General features: G+C 35.4%; 1 protein-coding gene across 1 annotated transcript; it reads left to right on the top strand.

Annotated features, from left to right (window-relative positions):
* Positions 1–816: 816 nt before the first annotated feature.
* On the top strand, positions 817–12887 carry LOC123666875 (UDP-glucosyltransferase 2-like). The gene is made up of 9 exons (XM_045600899.1): positions 817–966; positions 1834–1924; positions 4265–4430; positions 5807–6001; positions 7577–7796; positions 8152–8371; positions 10159–10378; positions 11176–11279; positions 12643–12887. The coding sequence occupies exons 1-9, from the start codon at positions 817–819 to the stop codon at positions 12825–12827; spliced, it is 1551 nt and encodes a 516-aa protein (XP_045456855.1). The 3' UTR covers positions 12828–12887.
* Positions 12888–22766: the final 9879 nt, after the last annotated feature.

The raw sequence follows: 22766 nt of genomic DNA on the forward strand, positions 1-22766 counted from the left end.
ATCGAGACATAATGAGCACTTTTTAAGTAATTTTTGATAACGCGTATTTATAAGACGGTGCGTGGTTGATCACAACGCCATCTATCTGACTTCATTAAAACTACTTCAGTAAAGAATCGATTAAGGTAGCAGTTTATTCTTTATAAAAAAAATTGATGATTCTTGTTTCAATCGAAAGTGGTTACTTGTCAACTTGTCGTAAGGTCCCATTTTGATCGAGATCTGACGACTACTATTTGAGTAATCTTTGATAGCGCGTATTTACTTAACTTTTTTTTGTCTGCTTATGTTGTATTACTTGTCCATGTAATTGAAGTCGGTTTTTTTTTTCGTTTGCGAGCAAACACAATTATTTATTTATGAATAAGTGTATACCGTGTAACAAATAATTGTAAGCTTCCCTATACCGCTTCTCATTTTATACGCCCTGTCATATACCCTAAGGTTGTCTGGTAGAAATCGCTCTTAGCGATAAGACCGCCTTTGTACATCTTTCTCGTATGTATTACTTTTTTGTAACGTTTCTTTGTAGTGTACAATAAAGAGTATTTATTATTATTATTATTGTAAGACGCAGTCGCAGCTACCCTGCTCTCACGTACTGTTGTGATCCTGTGGTGATTAAGGTAGAGAGGTCCTGAACAGGGTGGGGGTACAGTCGGGAACGCGCATGCGATGCTTCAAGTATTACTTAGCGTTCAAAGTTTAAGGTATCTACACACCATCAGAAGGTACAATTTACACATCAACGCCAACTTCTGTATGTTCGAAACCGTCGTCAAGCCAGCCTTTTTCACAGAATAAAAAATCTCCAACATGAATCTTCCGGTACTCCCATGGGTTCTCCTAACAATTGTGGGCACAACCTCGAGCTACCACATCCTGTGCCTTCACCACATACCGTCTATGAGTCACCACAATTTGGGCAAAGGGATTGTCAGAGCTTTATTAAAGGCTGGTCATGAGGTAACACTTTTTTTTAAATCAATAATTATACATAATTAGCTGCATTTCGTACCTTCATGCTTTTTGTTCTCGTGAATACATAGATTTTTTTTAAGTTTCTTTCACACTAACCTGGTCCTGGCAATAACGAGGTATTAATACTTTACTGGGGTAGGTTTTTTATACTGAGCTAAGACATGGCTGGAAATATTTTGTTCAAAATCTGGAGCAACCCGACTGGGGAAGTATCTTTATGTTACAGAAGATAACTACTAAATAACACTGCTTTCGAGCAGTGTTGTGTTTCTGTGGTGAGTAAAGTGACCAAAGCTCCTGTGGGGGATTGGGGGTAGGGTCTGCAACCCGCTTGCGATCCTTCTATAGGCTACGATAATCACTTACCATCAGATGAGACGTAAGCTTGTTTGCCAATTTAGATGTATAAAAGATAAATTGTTAATAAATGATATGCTTTATCTATTAAACACTTTTTAATATAAATTATACCAAGATGAAGAATTTAGCCACACCCTCTCTTCCCGTGGGTGTCGTAAGAGGCGACTAAGGGATAACAAGGTTCCACAACCACCTTGGACATTAAGTAGCCGAACGATGGCGGGATAACTATCCAACTGCTGGCTTTGAAATACACAGACCGAAGACGGGCAGCAGCGTCTTCGGTGCGACAAAGCGAGTACTGCGGTCACCAACCCGCCTGCCCAGCGTGGTGACTATGGGCAAAGCACATGAGTTCACGTTATTTTTGGCGTAAACTTGTGGAGGCCTATGTCCAGCAGTGGACTGTATAGGCTGTAATGATATACCAAGATGGTTATTTAACCAACTTAAGTCATTCATTTCATTTTTTAGTTTTGAATATCTTTCCAGGTAACGTGGGTAACTCCGTATCCTGATAAAGTTTTTAATAACTCCAATTTAACGATTATAGACATCAGTATTGTCGCCGAAGTGGTTGGTCGTAAGTATTTTGATAAAAAGTTGAAGAAATAGAAAACGCTTAGGGAAATCTTTAATACTCTTAAAATTGAGTTAAAAGATAACTGCCCTAGGGTTAACGTATGTCCACGTTTAGACTGAGGTTCGTGAACAACACAAAAGTGCAATCCCGTAAACCTATACAAATATCTGTATGAGCAATAAAATATCTGTAATTAGCAGATATCTCACCTGGTAAATGATTGATCAGTTATAACGAAGCATTCATTTGGTGAAAAAGTTTTCAAAATCAGCCCGTTTCCAGTCCAATAGTTTTCGAGTTCATACATAACAAAAACAAAAACATTCGTCTTTATAACATTAGTGCAACAACACAGGAACTTCGTCGACGTGTTTTGGATGTGGCTCGAGAAATTGGAGAGCGTATGAGAGTAGGTGGCAAACAATTTGAACGTTTATTATAAAACTACGTACCTATTTGAAATTGTTGTTTAAATTATTAACAACACCCTAACCACCCTAAAATACACTTTCACTGATTTTTGAAATAAAATTCTTATTTTATTATTTGTTTTGGTTATAAAAAAAAAATAGTGCTAGAGGAACACAGGTAGCAATAACTCGGTAATTTGACGATAAAAAAAAAATGAGTAAAATACCATTTAAGAAACGTCATGAAGTAAGCATGTTTTTTAAACTGTGGGCCACCTAGGTGCCCCTAGGTTTTATTAATGCCACAGGTGCTCAAACTTTATCACAAACAATTCGAATACACTATTTTTCATTTTTAAGTATTTAAAAAAAAGAAATAGTTGTGGCTAGAAATATTTTGTGATCCGCGTTAGCAAGGCCGATTATCCACTGTTATTTTAAGTATGAACAAAGGTATCGAATTTCGTACTTAATTTTTAAACATTTTTTGAATATCTTATCAAAAATTGACCGCTCCAGCGGGATTCGAACCCGCGTCTCCGACTGACCGTGTCGGCGCTCTAGCCAATTAAGCTATGGAACGATGTACCCGCTAGAGCGAAATTTTTGATATGATGATTTTTTATTTTCGGTTTAAGCGAACCGTGGCGCCGTCTATAGTGAGTTCTTTACAGAGACCCGTAACTATTCAAAGTTTCATATTACAATGAAAATCTTTGACAGGAGACGACACCATGCTATTTTTAATATGTACGATTTTTATTTTTGTGTTACCCACACATTAGGAATTCTAAACATTTTTTGAATATCATATCAAAAATTGACCGCTCCAGCGGGATTCGAACCCGCGTCTCCGACTGACCGTGTCGGCGCTCTAGCCAATTAAGCTATGGAACGATGTACCCGCTAGAGCGAAATTTTTGATATGATGATTTTTTATTTTCGGTTTAAGCGAACCGTGGCGCCGTCTATAGTGAGTTCTTTACAGAGACCCGTAACTATTCAAAGTTTCATATTACAATGAAAATCTTTGACAGGAGACGACACCATGCTATTTTTAATATGTACGATTTTTATTTTTGTGTTACCCACACATTAGGAATTCTAAACATTTTTTGAATATCATATCAAAAATTGACCGCTCCAGCGGGATTCGAACCCGCGTCTCCGACTGACCGTGTCGGCGCTCTAGCCAACGATGTATGTATGTATGTTCGCTTAAACCGAAAATAAAAAATCATCATATCAAAAATTTCGCTCTAGCGGGTACATCGTTCCATAGCTTAATTGGCTAGAGCGCCGACACGGTCAGTCGGAGACGCGGGTTCGAATCCCGCTGGAGCGGTCAATTTTTGATATGATATTCAAAAAATGTTTAGAATTCCTAATGTGTGGGTAACACAAAAATAAAAATCGTACATATTAAAAATAGCATGGTGTCGTCTCCTGTCAAAGATTTTCATTGTAATATGAAACTTTGAATAGTTACGGGTCTCTGTAAAGAACTCACTATAGACGGCGCCACGGTTCGCTTAAACCGAAAATAAAAAATCATCATATCAAAAATTTCGCTCTAGCGGGTACATCGTTCCATAGCTTAATTGGCTAGAGCGCCGACACGGTCAGTCGGAGACGCGGGTTCGAATCCCGCTGGAGCGGTCAATTTTTGATATGATATTCAAAAAATGTTTAGAATTCCTAATGTGTGGGTAACACAAAAATAAAAATCGTACATACTTAATTTTTTTTAAAATAAATCCTAGACCGTATATTAATTTTTTATTTTTTTCTGGGTTCCCCCTTAGCATTAATTACCGGACACCCTGTATAATCTGTATTCTAAAATAAATATATGCTCATCCACAATAGTTTAACATCCGACCTCTACAACAAAAACAAATTATTAATTTTACTTCATAAAAAATTCCAGCGTTGGACGAAAGAGTGAGACATGCCATGAGTATTTCCATGTTGAAGGAGATCACTGCGACTATATCGCATACCACTCTCCACGTCAAGGAGTTCAGGGAAGCTCTGATCAAGAACCAGTACGACGCCGTGGTGTCTGAGTGGTTCCTGTCGGATGTGGAGGCAGGGTAATGTATTTATATATTCGGATCTCATATTATATGCCGAATGTACCATATGATATATAATAACAGATCCGAATTAGAGACGAACTTCATCCATATGCCTAATGGATGAAAATTATTTTATACATAACGCTTCAGCCTGTAATATCCGACTGCTAGGCATAGGCCTCTTTTCCCATGTAAGAGAAGGATCAGAGCTTAATCCACCACGCTGATCCAATGCGAATCAGCGGATATCCTACTATAAGTAATGATCACTATCAGGTGTGCATGATAACACAGGGACCGACGGCTTAACGTAGTCTCAGAGGAACGGTGGGGAGACCCACAAGGACTACACAAACACCCAGACCACGGCAAACACCTGCATGGCCAATACAAATGTTTGTCATGTGCGAGGATCGTACCCGTAAATGCCATCGCAGCAGACACAAACCACCCAGAGTTTACGAGTTCTCTTAAGCTCTCATAACTCGGTATGAGAATTTGGTCTGCATTTGTCCATGTTTTATGAGATTTTTTTCCATAGAGCAGTGCTGTAATCGTTGTGCCAACGCGGCGTAACAACCAATAACAACAACACTGGTGATCCAAAATAAATAAATAAATAATAAAAACAATCTCGATCGACTAGCCCGTTGGCGCAGTTTGTAGTGGCCCTGCTTTCTGCTCCGAGGGTTGTGGGTTCGATTCCCACCCCGAGTCTGGGTGTAATATAAATATTTATTTATGTATTTATATATGTATTATTTATAAGTATGTTTATCGAAAAAAAATATGTAGCCTGTTATGTGTGTCGGCTGTTACCTATAACACAAGCATTAAGCTGCTTACTTTAGGAACAGACGACCGTGTGTGTATTGTGTAAATATTTATTTATTTATTTATATTTATTTATTATTTAATCTTCTGGAGGACTGCACCAAATTATATAATTCTTTCTCTTTGTCTTTCATATTATCAGGACAAGGTTTTTATAAAAGAAAATCTATACAAATAAATAAAATTGGAGTATCTGTTTGTAATATTCAAATAACCGCTTTTTACTAAATGCATATGGACGTATACACGGTACATATACCAAAATAACATTTTTTACAATTTTTGTCTGTCTGTCTGTCTGTCTGTTATCAGCTAATCTCTAAAACGGCTGGGCCGATTTTGACGGGATTTTCATTTAATAATAAGTAACTTGAGCTACTTTTATTCTAGAAATTGATTTATTTCATAGCTCTGCGAACTGAACTATAACTTTTTTATTAAATTCCACGCAGACGAAGTCGCGGGCACAGCTAGTTAAAAATATATTGTTGTATTCATGAATAATAATAATTATATAGTTAAAAATTAGAAATGTGTCACATTAAATTACTTTACAGTTACGCTACAATACAGCAAGTCCCATGGATCCTCATAAGCACCATAGTGATGCATCCCCACCTAGAGTACTTGGTGGACACCGTGCGGACAGTCCCCACCCACCCCATGATAATGTTCGACTTTCCCATCCCCATGAACTTTCAGCAGAGGCTCATAAACGGAGCGGTGCACATACTAATGACTTTGGGTAATTGGTAAGTATAGTAATAAAATTTATAAATAAAAAATACCATAAGCATTGTACTATCAGTGTGACTGAAAAACCGCAACAATACCTTAAGAATACGAAGATAAATTTGGTGACTTTTGACAAGTTTATATTAGCCCAGGTGGGAAATCGGGTGGTCTCAAAACAAGAAGACCCCGGTTCGAGTCCAGATGTCTCCATTTCAATTCTTATCCTCTTAATTTCAAGTTCCTTTTTTTGCGAGAAAAACCTATTATCAGGAGCTCTTTATCAACGCATCTAATTCGTATCTACAAGTATATTTAAAACAGTAGTTCATCGTTTTTTATTATTATGTCGGTAAGTCGAAAAATATTATTCATATTTCATCAGTATGTAATTCGTATTTAAATATGATTTTCAAAAAATACGATTTACTAAAACAAAATAACCGAGCTAAGCTCGGTCATCCAGGTATTTAATATATTATTAAAATTGTCTAAATTAACGAAGTAATTAAACTGTATAAAAATGAAATTAAAAGTAAATAAAACAAATGCAATACTTTTACATTTTTTAGACTATTCAAAGAATTCAGTTTAAGTTCAGTTTTTTCTGTGTCATACTACTCAAACGATTTATTTGAATTTGGTATAATACATAATTGTTGGGGTAAGCTTCGATCCGTCTCCTATATAGAGAAAAAGGCACAGTAGTGAGATGTTACAAGCTAAACCGAATCGATAATATGTAATTGTTGAAGACAGTTTTGTTCTAACTACCTTCAGATATTATACGGGCGATCAATGGGATAGTCAGACAAAGAAAATACGTCGTAAATTCTTTTTAATAATTTATTTTTCGTTTTAATTATTTCAAAAGTTACTTTTCAATCGTGCGTGTCACACATATCTTGGCCGAATTGCCCGACCGTGCTACCAACGCCAGGATGTCACGTCAGTGCTTCTTCTCTGTATTAATGACCGTCCCCGGCATACATATAAATATCTTAAAACTAGTGAAACACGCATTTAGCCTGTAACATCCCACTGCTGGATATGGGCCTCATTTTCCATGTTGGAGAAGTATTGGAGCTTAAACCTGGTGAAACGCTACTCCACTGAGGTTCGGCAAATATGATCCTTATTGAGTAACGATCGCTATCAGGTATTTATGATAACAACTAGTAATACACTTATAAATAAATATAAATGCTTTTACTCAATACGCAAGTGTAAAATAGAACATCTCCTTTGTACCTTCCTTGCTTTGTAGGTTCATTTTTTTATTATAAAGGTGGCAAACAAGCGTACCAACTGATGGTAAGCGGCTACGGCAAATATAGAAGCTAAAAATATCAAAAGCATTGCTAGCGCGTTGACGACTCTATCAACCCTCCTCACGATCTCTGACTATCTTACTACCCACAGAAACAACACTATATGAGAGAAATGTTATTTATCTGTGTGTCGAGGTACTTCCCCAGTCGGGCTGCTCCAGATTTTGAACAGTATATTTCCTGCTATGCCCTACCTCAAAAAAAACTCAGTTCAACTTGCCGTGTCATATTCCCATATCTAAATTTCAAATTTTATTCAACTAGGTGGTATAGCTACTCTGAGGCGGCTCTCTACGAAGCGTCATTCGCTCCTCTAGCGAAGGCCCGGGGTGTCACACTACCCCCGTACAGTTCAGCTCTGTTCAATGTCTCCATACTCTTTGTCAATTCTCATCCCTCCTTCGCCGCTGTGCAAAGCTTACCGCCCAATGTTATTGAAATAGGAGGGTACCACATTGATGAAGAAACTCCGGCTTTGCCTAAGGTAAGGAAATTATTTATTTGAATCATTTATATTAAATCAAAATCAAACTTCTTTATTGAAGAAAATTAGAGCATATTTTTTGACAATAAAACAAGAAATTGTTTAATTGAATGTTTTGAATAGTTTTCCACTTTATTTTTGTTACAAACTTGTCACATTTTTTTGTAAATATTTTTTTTATAATAAGCGGTTAATGAACCATGAAAACAATTTTATTTCCATCACGAAATAGGCTATGAAATATCACGCTATAGTTTATCATAGCAGAATGGTAAACATAAATATCAATCAAACTTAAATTATTGTTATTTACCACTAAAAAAAAAAAAAAATAATCAAACTTTATCATTACCAGGATCTTCAACAAATCTTAGATGCATCACCCCAAGGTGCAATCTTCTTTAGCATGGGATCGATATTTAGGTCCTCGACTTTACCAGAATCGACGAAACGAGACCTGATCAAGATGCTAGGCGACCTGCCTTACACCGTGCTCTGGAAGTTTGAAGAACAAATTGAGAACCTTCCCAAAAACATCCACATCAGGAAGTGGATACCTCAACCTAGCGTATTAGGTAGATTGATATTTTTAAATGACTTCTAAAAAGGGGGTGGTTCTCATTTATGTGTGTTACCTTATAATTTTTTTCTGGGTGTACCAATTTCAATAATTCTTTCTTGATTCGCAGCTGGTTCTTTTTTTACCGTCCCATTTAAATTTGAGCGATACCCGAGTAGAAATTTTTTCGTCTTCCTTAGAAGGACTGGGCCAGGCATGCCTGATCAGGACTAGATAAGGCACGTAACGCAGATGATTTGTCTGGACCTAATCAGGATGAGATGAGATTTCCTGATCTGGACCCGATCAGGAAATCTCATCTTATCCTGATCAGCCGGTTCGGTCCGGTCCTTTTAAAAACACGAATGAATGAATTCTTGAAAAATTGTTTAATAAAAAAAAAGCGAATTGATATTATAAATATGTTACTTAACATAATTATTGTGATACTTATTTCCGTTTATTTTTTCCAATGTATTATATATTTATGTTTTTAATTTAAATATTAATTATTTTTATTTATTTTTATATCATTAATTAATTATTATTATTGATTAAATTTTATTTATTAACTTCTAATAATTAACTACTAATTAACTACTTACAACTGCACCACTGTGGTGAAATGGACTCCCTGCTAGACTGTCCTGATAACTCTATATATACTAAGTGCACCTAAAAACATTGATAGCGCGATTCAGGCTCAGTTCGCGTAATTTCTTTCAGGCTATCCTGATCTGGACCGGACCGGGTTCCGATCCAGTACGCCTTAACATACTTGATTATATTTTACATCAGGCTATCCTGATCTGGACCGGACCGGGTCCTGATCCAGTATGCCTTACCATACTTGATTATGTTTTACATCAGGCTATCCTTGTCTGGACCAGACCTGGTCCTGATAGAGCTTGCCGGATCAGGCATGCGTCATTCAGGTACATGATCTGGTTGAGCCTGACCTTTTTTCTAGTCGGGTAGTAGTTTTTGGTGCATTAGACTATACTCACATGCTGTGTGGTTACGGCTTTAAAGAATATAACCACTCCCTCTCTTCCCGTGGGTGTCGTAAGAGGCGACTAAGGAATAACACAGTTCCACCTTGGATGGTGGGATAACCATCCAACTGCTGGCTTTGAAATACACAGACGGGCAGCAGCGTCTTCGGTGCGACAAAGCCAGCCCTGCGGTCGCCAACCCGCCTGCCCAGCATGGTGACTATGGGCAAAACTCATGAGTTCACACCATTTTTGGCGCAAACTTATGGAGGCCTATGTCCAGCAGTGGCCTGCGAGAGGCTGAACTGATGACTGAGGAGACTATACTCGGCGATAAACTAAGGTCTGGTTTTTTAACTTGTGGACTAAACGTTCGTCCTTTCTTCATAAAATCGCTCATAGGAAGTCGCCTTAGACTTCCGAAAGAAAGAATGTTCCAAATTGATTTTTAATCTAAATTTCCAATCTGAAACCCTAAAAATCTCTTGAACTATTTTTGCGTGAAATTATAAATCAAACAAATAAATCAATACATAAATATACTTTTATTTTTTTTTCCGTGTAAATAGTGATTTTTACAAGGTTCAACAGGTACTTAGGATAAAGAACAAAACGAAAGAATTATCCAATTCTGTAAAAAAAATTACATTATTCTACGCAATTTCATACCTGAAGATATTGTAAGTATACATACAATAGTACAATATGCAACAAACATAAAAAACAGACGTTCTCGAATTTGTGCAACACATATAGCGATTCATGTACATCCCATTTTTTATTTTATTTCTATTGATCATTCTTCCAGCTCACCCAAACACTAAAGTGTTTATATCTCACGCTGGTCTACTAAGTACGCTTGAAGCGTTGCACTACGGAGTACCGATGCTGGCCATCCCTGTATTTGGGGACCAGCCGAAGAACGCCGACAGCGCCTCGAAACAAGGCAGAGCGATCAAGGTCGAGTTCGATCCAGACATGGTACCGGCTGTTGAAGCTGGTCTTAACGAACTGCTAAATAATTCTAGGTAAGAAATTTATAAAAAACTAGATGTGGTAAATGTAAAAAGCACTTAAAAAAATTACCCTAAAGGACTAGCCCGTTGTCTCAGTTTGTAGTGGCCCTACTTTCTGTTCTGAGGGTCGCAAGCTCGATTAACATTTGTATTATATATTTATATATGTATTATTTTTATGTATGTTTATCAAAAAAATGTTTATAACAGTCGGCTGTTACCAGTAACACAAGCATTAAGTTTCTTACCATAGGAATAGACACCCGTGTATGTATGTTATATGATATTTATTGATTTATTAATTACTGCCCTTGCTTACCCTGCTATATAACATTAGTTCTCACTGTCACAGATTGGCTGGAATAGATCTCTTCTAGAGATAATTACACCGTTGCTAACTAAATTTGCATACGAATAACTGTACTATAATTTTTTTTTTCATTCATTCATTACAATCTATACAGTCCACTGCTGGAGATAGGCCTCCACAAGTTTACGCCAAAAATAACGTGAGCTCATGTGTTTTGCCCATAGTCACCACGCTGGGCAGGCGGGTTGGTGACCGCAGTACTGGCTTTGTCGCACCGAAGACGCTGCTGCCTGTCTTCGGCCTGTGTATTTCAAAGCCAGCAGTTGGATGGTTATCCCGCCATCATACGGCTTCTTAAGTTCCAAGGTGGTTGTGGAACCTTGTTATCCCTTAGTCGCCTCTTACGACACCCACGGGAAGAGAGGGGGTGGCTAAATTCTTTAGTTCCGTAGCCACACAGCAACACTATAAATACTGTAATATAAATTTAATTTTTCAGCTACTACAACAGAACTCAGTATCTATCGAAGCTGTTCCGCAATCGACCAGTATCGCCTTCGAAGTTGATATCACACTACGTCGAACTAGCGATTGAGACAAAGGGTGAGTATATTCCAGGGAAAAAAAACGAATGTGCTTGACATCACACGACTGAAGTAATACTTCTTTGACAGTTAGGCCTGCACTGTGTCTTAGATATACGAAACGTAAAACGTAACGGTTAATTCCCGCTCGGAATGGATATTTATATTTGTACAAATATTCCTTTCCGGTTTGGATGTCTGTTCTTGTAGGTCTTTAACTGAGGTAGGACACAGCAGGAATTTCCTGCTCAAAATATGGAGCAGCCCGACTGGGGTAGTACCTCGACCTTACAGAAGATCACAGCTAAATAATACTGTTTTCAAGCAGTATTGTGTTCCTGTTGGTGAGTAAGGTGACCAGAGCTCCTGGGGGGATTGGGGATTGGGTCGGCAACGCGCTTGCGATGCTTCTGGTGTTGCAGGCGTCTATAAGCTACGGTAATCGCTTACCATCAGGTGAGCCGTACGCTTGTTTGCCGACCTAGTGACATAAAAAAATGGTCTCCTCACCGTGCCTCGGAGAGCACGTTAAGCCGTCGGTTGTTATCATGTACACCTGATAGCGATCGTTACTCATTAGGGAACATATCCGCCAACCGCAGTGGAACAGCGTGGTGGATTAAGCTCCAATTCTTCTACATGAAGATAAAGGCCAACAGTGGGATATTACAGGCTGAATGCAATGTGAAATAAATAATAAATGTTATGTTGCCTACACACGCTTTTTTTGTATAGATTGTAGCTGAGAATTAATTTTATTAACTTCGAAATTATCTTTGAATATTACAATTAGATATTTACGTTTTTATAATAATTGAACTTCTATTTGTGTTAATTATATTTTGTATTTTAATTATCATACAATTTCCATAATACATCTAAATTACCGTCCATTAAACCATCGGATAATAATTAATTACCCACATTTTTAGCTTGTAACAATTGATATAAATTTTACTTTGTGATTTACTAGATATTGGCTTGCAACTTCAACTTGCGAAGAGTAAACGATTTTGCTATCCTATTTTCTTTAGTTCAAAGTTTGCCTATAGCTTGTTGGTAAAAGAGTTATTAAAATCGTGCAGTACTTTTTGAAGTACAACTTCTTTACGCAAACTTGACTTAAGGAGTAAGCTGGTGAGTGCGAGGCGAAACAGTTACAAAAAGTGTGATCAGGCGAGGTGAATGGAGCAAGAGACAGAAGTGCGAGCACACATTTTCTTTCTCTCTTTCTCTCATAGCCAGTTTCGTATATCTAAGACACAGTGCAGGCCTATTGCTAAAGAAGTTTTACTTCAGTCGTGTGGTCTGCAGCACGCTCGTTTTTAAATTTATTAAACATATTCAAACAAAAAATCAAATACACAATGTTTCGTTTGCAGGCGCCTACCACATACGGTCACCGGCGTTGCTCTACCAGTGGTACCAACTAATGATGTTGGATCAGTTATTAGTATTATTAGTAGTTTTATATATTTTATATCTAATCATAAAGTTATTATTTAACTTTTTGAAATGTATATTCAAGCGTTTGTTTTATAAGAATGTTAAAGTGAAGAAGAATTAGACTTTGTATGTAATTAAGTATTTTTTTTTTTATAAAATAATAAAAAAGTTTTTATTCAAACACACAGCATCTTTTTCTTACCTACCCAGTTATTATTTTTCCCCAGAATTTTTTGGATCACGATTACAATTATGTATTACCTTCAAATTAACTTATTAACATTATTTCTAAATCGTGTGTTCGTGTTATTATTGGGTTGTTTGTTTTCGTTACCTAAATAACTGCTCTCTACGCAATAGCATATTTTTACCACGCTTTTATTAGCTTGGGTTGTATGTATGTATGTATGTATATATGTATGTAATGGGAATCTTCCAGAAGTATGATTAATTTACAACTTTTCACACGTCTCAAGGACCGATGACAATGCAATAATTCAATAACAGTATGCCAATATCCTTATTAGGACCGCCAGGGTTAATGAATTCTTTTGTCGATCTTCTGTAAGGAACTAAGAGAGATAAACCTAGCGCGCGATCTGCACATGCCTGCAGTTTCGGACTTACTCTTTCGTTCGGGCACTCGGCACAGCACAACAGAGGCAGATACTTTTTCAGGCTAGTTGAATTTTACCTTGTTTATTTCCTTACTAGCTGTTTCCCGCCCGCTTCGCGTGGCATAAGGCCGTGGATTCGCTCCGCGCGGAATAGTTATTCTTTTATTGTTTATGTTAATAATGGAAATAAATAAAATTTCTAAAATAAAAGTAGCCTAAGTACTCCTTATTACAGCTATCTGTCAGTGAAAAATCGAACAAAAAATGAAAAATAAATTATTTTTATTTTATTTAGGAAACAAACAGTACAATAATACAAGGAACTGATAAATAAACCAATAAAGTTTCCAATAGTAAACAATTCATCAATGAGCTAAAAAGCACACATTAATAAGACATAATCCATAAATTACACACAGAAAATATAAATAATTCAAACAGTAGTAAATTGAATAATTAGGTAAACAAATACGAATAGAAAAATTTCATACAATTATCAATCAAATAATAAATAATTAAACGATAGCAAATTTAGTATATATACATACAACAATAAAAATTAATCATACCAACTACGATACATTATAATTAAGCCAATTTAAAATAAAATTAAACTAACCTACTATCATTATAATCATCATTACAGCCTATACAGTCCACTGCTGGACATAGGCCTCCACAAGTTTACGTCAAAAATAACGTGAACTCATGTGTTTTGCCCATAGTCACCACGCTGGGCAGGCGGGTTGGTGACCGCAGTACTGGCTTTGTCGCACCAAAGACGCTGCTGCCCGTCTTCGGCCTGTGTATTTCAAAGCCAGCAGTTGGATGGTTATCCCGCCATCGGTCGGCTTCTTAAGTTCCAAGATGGTTGTGGAACCTTGTTATCCCTTAGTCGCCTCTTACGACACCCACGGGAAGAGAGGGGGTGACTAAATTCTTTAGTGCCGTAGCCACACAGCACTAAAGAATTTAGCCACCTACTAGACACTACACACTAACCTACTAGAAATTTATGAATTATGTAAATAATTAATAATAAATTAAAAATTTATTGCACATCGTAATTCAAAAATTGCACTGAACAAGTAGCAAAATCAATGTGATGAAAACATTGTTTCTACATTTTACATGCTCTAAAAGTAAAATTATTTTGGGTATATTTAGTCTTAGTCTTAGGCACATAAAATAGACTGACTACGTGTGTTTATTTTGGGACATCTAAATAATATGTTACTTAGTAGATAGGGGGAAACAATAAAATTACGAAGTAACTTAAATAAAAATATTTGGTCTCTCTCCAATCGACGATTTTCTAAAGAAGGAATATACGGGATATCTTGAATATGCGGCGAAGCTTTGTAACTTAAAAATTTTATAAATTTATAATTATTTTTTTCCAATTGAGCAACATGATATTTGTAAAATGGATTCCATACAGTTGAGCAGTATTCCAAGATAGATCTTACAAAAGAGTTATAAAGGAGAACAATTGTGCCGACATTTTTAAAATCACGTCACACTCTCAACACAAAGCCAAGCATTCGGAATGCTTTAAAAGTAACAAAATCATTAACAAAATTATTTAAAAAAAAAAATAAAAAAACTACGCTTTTATAGCTAATCGAAATAATTTTATAGAAAATAATTTTTAATCACGTAGAGTTTATATTACAATAGTAGAAGATCGAACAATCAATCATAATTAATTACTTCAAAATAAAATTATAAAAATAATACAATTCAGAGTAAAAAGCGTGGGGTGCTTGATATACTTATTAGTTAATAGTGGAAACTTTATTGATTTCAGTTATTGTAATTAGTCATAATATAATAATGTAATATAATAATGTAATATAAAATTGTATGTTTCCCAAATAAAAATAAAATAAAAAATAAAAAAATACTAAATGTAACAATTATTTATTCTACTTGCAACTATCTTTGTGCGGAGAGTTATAAAAGCATAGTAAAAAGTTATGAAAATATAGTAAAATAGAAATTATTTTTATATTATTATTGATATTAATATTTATGTCTTTAAGACCTTGGATTGGGGGGAACGAAGCATCAACGTCAACGGCGAATAAATTTCTCACCTTCGTATCGCCGACGATATCGCCATCTTTGCGGAGACGTTGGATGAGTTAGGCCAAATGCTGGCCGGCCTAAACGAGTCCTCCCGACGTTGTCGGTCTATGTATGAACTAGGACAAAACGAAAGTTATGTTTAACAACCGAGTCATACCGAGACCGGTATCGGTCGATGGTACCCTTCTCGAAGTTGTTTAGGATTATATTTACCTAGGCCATACTATCCAACTAGGCCGCAACAACTTTGACAAGGAGGCCGACAGGAGAATTCGGTTGGGCTGGGCGACGTTTGGCAGGCTTCGTCGAGTCTTCACTTCGAAGATTCCGCAATGCTTGAAGACAAAAGTCTTCGAGCAATGCATCCTGCCTGTGTTAACATAGGGAGCCGCGACGTGCACACTGACGAAGGGACTGGTCCACAAGTTTAAAGTCGTTCAACGTGCAATGGAACGGGCTATGCTTGGGGTTTCTCTCTAAGATAGGATTAGAAATTAGACTACCCGCGAAAGAACAAAAGTAACCGACATAGCCCACAAAATTAGCAAGTTGAAGTGGCAGTGGGCTAGTCATCTGTGTCGCAGGACCGATGGCCGTTGGAGCAGACGGGTCCTGGAGTGGAGACCGCGTCTTGGAAAACGCAGTATGGGACGTCCTCCGACCCGTTGGACCGACGATCTACGTAAGATTGCCGGTGTAGGCTGGATGAGGATTGCGGAAAACCGGGATGTCTGGCGCGAACTTGGGAGGCCTATGCCCAGCAGTGGATTGCAATAGGCTTAAGTGACTGACTGACTGATATTAAATTCTGACAATACTAACAAATCTATATCTTTAGAGCCTTGTTTCAATATCAATAGTTCATCAAAATATTTTCTTATTGACAGTAAGTTTAAATCTACAATATTGGTATACTTAGGTACTAGCTGTCCTGATTACCTTCGTACCGTCTAATTTTATTTATTTTTTGAATATAATCATTATTTATTACGAAATAAAATATAGCCTATCGTTCATGTTGGATTATTAAACTGCACACGGTGTGCAAATTTGATTCAATTCACAGTCTAAATTGGTAAATGAGTCATAACGATTTACCGTTTATTTAATTGTGATAATGAAGTGTTTACTGCGCACTATGTTTGCGTCTAGATTATAGAATAACAATATAATTTATTGTTATAAATTAATAGGTGGTTGGAGTTGTATCTATATCTCGTACAATATCTTGTTCACTACGAATTGATCGCTTTTGCACCTTTTAACCGACTTCAAAAAAAGAAGGTGGTTCTCAATTCGACAGCGAATGCCTAATTCTAAAAGTTCCAGATAGATCCAAATAAAAAATGATAATTGATGGGAATTTATTGTAAACTATTGTGTGTTTGAAAAATGGATTCCAAATATTTTATTCAAATTTGATACGTTAACATACGATTTTTATCTGGGCATTTTTCGATCCAGATAGATCTATCAGGATCCCCAATGGAACTTAACTTTTTGTATCGGAGATGGATTGGAGAGATGGATCCTAAAAATCTACGCGTTACTACAATATAAAAAATTAAAATTTGTCTTTGCTCGGAATCGAAAATAAAAGCGACTTTCGTACCGATTCGTATATGAGTATAATATGTTCATTTGTATGTTAAATAACATTTTTGCGCCCCATCCTACACTCCTTTTAGTCCTCTGCCCAAATGTTGCCTGGAAGAGATCACTGTATTAGCGATAAGGCCGCCTGTTGCAACTGATGCTAATTCTATTTTTATATATTATTTTTGTATTAGTGTGCGAAAATGTAAATAAATAAAATAAATATAAGTAGAGAAATCCAATTTTTTTTGATGAGAAATCGGCTAACCCATAAAAAGTTGTGACGTAAACATTAAAAAATAATCAGTTGAATTTAGAACATTCTCCATTTTTTGGTTGAAGGTTAAAAAACGAATACTAACAACATACAAAAACAACAGGGAAGCCGTATTGGTTTTTAAAATAATTTACAAATGAAATTGAGTCTTATTGGCGATGAAAATAAAGTTAAAAATGTTGTTTTCTAATGTTTACGCGAATTTTACTCATTTAATAAAACACGGGAGGACTCCCGTGACCATGGTTGCTGTAAAGTATCCGAAACGTCGGGAATCAAAAGTTAACAATAAACCGCGATAAAATCCGAAAAAAGTGTTTTATTAAATGGTTAAAAATGTTGGTCACATGTTAGCCAAATCTGCCAAGGTTGATTACGACGTTCACAGGACGTCAGGGGGTCATTGAACTATTACATATGCGCTTATTGGAAATTGACTGATTGATTTTTTATATTAGCTTAGCGAACTTTGTGTCAAGATTTTTTTTTTGTGAAAATATCAGACTTAATTTTTCTTTGGTACAAACTCGTCCTGACAATAAAGAACAAAAAAAAAAAAAACATCTATCTAAGCTGATGCTCGTTTAGAAATTAATAAATTTCCTTAATATACTTACAACAAAAAATATTTCGAAGACTAACATTTCGTTCGCGACTTCGCCCGTGTGGACTACACGATTTTGATTGTTTTGTTTTTCCCGTTAAAATAAAGCCTATATTGTCATTCAATGGTAGCGTATTCTAAAAGAATTATTAGAACCGGTCCAGTACTTTATAATGTTAAGTGTATCCCTTGCAAATAAATACATTAGTAATCCGTAGTAAACGATGTTGGTTTTACCTTAAGAACTTTTTTTATACTCTGTATATAAGAGAAAAAATATTTAAAACCATATAATATTAGCGCATAGACGTACAGACCTTGGTCGGTGACAATTTTATTATATGTATATATTTGCGTGTAGCGTCATTGCTTATTCCGAGTATAGTCAGTAACGGTGCGACCGCTCAATCTCGAGCCTGTGCAATATAAAGCGTTTTATTTTAGTTCTAAAATAATAATCGACGAACTTTTAGTAGTAATAGTAGAATGTGATTGTTTTTTTTTTTTTTTAATGAAAAAGTTTTGTGACGAGTTTTTTTTATAGTAAGTTTTTTTGTAAACTATATTAGGTTAATTAAAAATATTTATACGATTTATTTTTGTGTTACTCGCACATTAGGAAATTCTACACAATTTTTAATATCGTATCAAAAATCGAACGTTCCAGCGGGGATCGAACCTTCATCTCCGACTGACCGTGTCGGTGCTTTGGCCAATATAAAATCATCATATTAAAAATTTCGATCTAACGGGTACATCGTTCCATAGCTTAATTGGCGAAAAATATTTATAATTATGCAAGTATACGAGTATTTAAAACTTTGTATTCAAGTTTTTTTTTCTTTAGAAAGTTTCGCGTGTTCCAGTAAACCAAAAAGAAAGTTCATTCGTACTGAGGACCTCTTCCTTTATGAAGTTGGTTAAAAAGGGCTCTACAGAAGATAAAACTTAATAGTGTTATCTTTTGTAATAGTTTATCAAACAATAATTTTAACAACAAGCTCTTCTAATGAGTTCCTACTCTTTCAAGGCTAGTTAGTTTTTTTTTTTTCAAAAAATAACTTCGAAATATAAACTTGCATAGGTAATGAAGAGGCTCGCAAGCGCTACTCAAAACAAAATGATTTAGAATTTGATGACGACATATGTAGCATACGACAACAAATTTTATTTAAGTTTATCAGAGCAACAGCGAAATATTCTAAATATAAAGAAATAAGGCAAAATAAATAAAATGCAATACAACAGGAATAGAAAATATAATGTTTTTTTTTACGATTTTTATGATTTGTATTATTTTTTTTTTTGTGCATTGGGGCAGTTTGTAGTGGCCCTGCTATCTGTTCCGCGCGTTGCGGGTTCAATTCTCGCCAAAGTCTCGGTGTAATATCTATATTTAAATATTTGTACATGTATTATTTCTTATCATAGTCGTTATATCAGTCGGCTGTTACCTATAACACAAGCATTAAGTTACTTAGGAACAGACGACCGTGTGTGTATGTAATTAGATATTTACAAGTACGATTCGCCTGATGGTACGAATACAGTAACTTGCAACACCAGAAGCATCTACCTTACCTACTAGAGCGGCTAATCCAGCTCTCAATAAATAAATAAAAAAAAATCTACCTTACCTACCACGGTAACACTGCACTGCTTGAAAGCAATATGGCAAGGATGTACTTCCACAAACAGGCTGCTCCAGATTTTGAGCACGGTTATCTGCCATGATAATCTCATAACCATTAGTTGAAATGTACCTAGCAAGTCATTTTTGATTGCAAAGAAGCGTAGAAAGATATGTGCACATAATATCATGATTTACAAATGTATTTATACTAAACCGTTCATGGTTTTTCTTTTATGTTATGTTAGTATGTCGCCATTTTGAATCATTATTCATCGTTTTCATCAATATGCTATTTTGCTCACTAAGGGCCTGTTTCACAAGTCGTGGATAACGCTATTTGACGGATGACAGTATCCGACAGTAAAGTTTTTGATTCACTATTTTTTTAACATCGAATGCTTCTATATTTATAAGATATTTCTATTTGCATATATTAATCTTAAAGTTGTAGTTTATTAATTGAGAAGAAACAGGTCCTATTGTCCTATTCTAGCTCTCGCTGTCTGTCTATTTGTATCGTCATCCGTCAATAGCGTTACCCACAAATGGTGAAACAAGCTCTAAAAATAGAAATTTGCCATTAACTTCATATTACGACTACCATATATTTGTCAACGCGTTGTCGCAGCGGTCACAGCACTGGTTGTTGCGCTAACGCAGGTTCGATTCCCGAACATGACAAACATTACACATTTTGTCTTAGTCTGGAGTAAATCCCACTACGGGTCGTTGAGTGTGAAGCGTTTATTAATTAATTGCCCTAACTTCCTATAAAGGCGTTTTAAATCTATTTTGTTTAAACTACTTTTTATGTACAAACATCAGTTAATTACAATTTTATCATATTTATCGCTTTTTAATCTGTTTGCCCGAGAAAAATCCATATAGTGAGGTAAGCAATGCCCATTTCGTGCAATAGTTACAATTTTTTTTCTTATCGATAATTACAGTACATCGAACTTGTTCCCGTTTATTGACTTTATGATAGTAATTTGTTAAAACTTCTCAAGTTAATAAATATGTTTAACGTTTGCCGTAAGGTGATTATACACACTTAACAAACATTAAAAAAATGTCTACATTCTCAAAAACAAAGAGTAAAGATAACAAAAATATCAACATCATAAAACAATATTATAACCTCAAATGCACAGATCAATCTCCTTCGTGTCTCTCCCGATCACACTTATCGTAACCCTCTCGTCATACATTTACCAGCTTACTCTCCAAGTCAAGAGTGCTTAAAGAAATTTTACTTAAATAATTGTGTTTGCTCGCAAACGAAAAAAGAAACCGACTTCAATTACATCGACGAGTAATACAACGTAGATCGACGAAAAAATAGTCAAGTAACTACGCGTTATCAAAGATTACTCAAAAAGTAGTTATCAGATCTCGATAAAATTTATATGTGACCACATGATAAATATCAGCTTTTGATTAAATTAAAAATTATCAAAATCGGTACACCCGTTAAAAAGTTATTGCGGATTTTAGAGAGTTTCCCTCGACCTAGCACCTCCTCCTTTTTTGGAAGTCGGTTACGAGCGTGCGTACGAACGAGCGTGCTTTAGACACGACGGAAGTAAAGCTTCTTTAGCAATAGGCCTGCACTGTGTCTTAGATATACGAAACGTAAGTGGCTATTAGAGAAAGAGAGAAAGAAAATGTGTTCGCGCACCTCTCTCTCTTGCTCCGTTCGCCTCGCCCGATCGCACTTTTCGTAACGCTCTCGTGACGCATTCATCAGCTTACTCCCCAAATCAAGCGTGTGTAAAGAACTTTTCCTAAAAAAACTTTAACATATTTGAAAGAGAATGTTTTAGTCCACAGAAGAATATGCTCCAATTGTTTATACAAGGTACTCCTATTTTTACTCTCCTGCAAAATTATGATTTTCGACTTCTTTCACTTATCACAGGAGGCACAGAAATATAATTTATTGTACAATAACAGAGGATACTTTTTTATCGAACAGGGAAAAAAGGTATGTATGAAGGAAAAACGTAAACATGTACAAAAGGCGGTCTTATCGATGTACAAAGTTCCTGTCATTGTACTTTTGTCTCTGTACCTGTCATTTAATATATATATATTTTTTATTATTTGGGGAAACAAAACAGTAATACATTATAATATTAAAAATTAATACTAAAAGGTCTAATCCAAAAAGGTTGCTGCTTATTTTTTTTTTATTACTTTTTCGTCCAGTAATCGTTGTTCTCACTGTAAAAAAAACTGAAAACCTGTTTGACAAGTAACACGGCAGATATTTATAGATGTAGATATTACGGTCTTCGATGCGCTTCAAGATTCATATAAATAAATGTGAATCGCTAAATGTATTGCTAATAATAAAATCCTCGAGAAAGGCTGGACCAATTTGACTACTTTTTTTTTTTTAATTTACTAATATTTTGTAGAAGGTTCTTATCAAATGTTCTTATAAAATTTACAATATTGACAACTTTCAGGACAGAACAACTTCTTTCGGCTTAGTCATTTTGTTATCAAAAACGTAAATAATTAATTACTGTCAAAAAAGTTTACACATACACCTATGAAATAATTATCTAGACTAGCTTTCCACCTTGTCTGCCCGTATGGAGTATACGACATTGTTTGTTAAGCTTTCTTTCGTTGAAATATAGTTGATGTCACTCAATGATAAGGTACTCGTAGCATATTACTAGTAAAAAAAATCGGTCCAGTAGCTTTTGTTTTTATCCATTGAATAAAATAATCAAATCTTTTTTATTTACATTTTTAGTATATAGTCTATAGTTAAATCTGACACATTTACCAATATTACTTTAACTATTGATAAAAAATAATAATCTTGTTATTAAGATTAAAGCAGGCTAAGGTCCGCATATCTTTGCTGATTTAAAATTATACCTATAAAGAAATAACTACGGTTAGAAATATTATATTTAAATTTTTAAGCAATTACATGATGTTATTTAAATTGCAATAATTTAGGAATTAAAATTGATTGTAATTTTTTAAAACAATTGACTAAAATCACGCAATATTTTTACTTAAATTGATTTTTTTTATTATTTAAAACTAGTTGTCCGGTCGAAATTCGAACCGCCATGTTTTGTTTTTTGAATGTATATTTTTTTACCTTGTCCTGGCAATAATGAACACAAAAAAAGAGTTATCCAATTTCGTGCTCTCGTTCGGAAGATGATAATTTTTTTTAAGAAACAAGTAAGAGTTTATGACAGTTTGTGAGC

This window comes from Melitaea cinxia, chromosome 27 (genome assembly GCF_905220565.1).
Source record: "Melitaea cinxia chromosome 27, ilMelCinx1.1, whole genome shotgun sequence".
NCBI classification, from domain to species: domain Eukaryota; kingdom Metazoa; phylum Arthropoda; class Insecta; order Lepidoptera; family Nymphalidae; genus Melitaea; species Melitaea cinxia.

Bases quoted from the DNA above. Each gene is read 5' to 3' on its own strand.
- LOC123666875 (XM_045600899.1), top strand. From the start codon at position 817: ATGAATCTTCCGGTACTCCCATGGGTTCTCCTAACAATTGTGGGCACA. The intron at 967-1,833 runs GTAACACTTTTT...ATATCTTTCCAG, and splicing joins TATTAAAGGCTGGTCATGAG to GTAACGTGGGTAACTCCGTA. The intron at 8,372-10,158 runs GTAGATTGATAT...TCATTCTTCCAG, and splicing joins ACCTCAACCTAGCGTATTAG to CTCACCCAAACACTAAAGTG.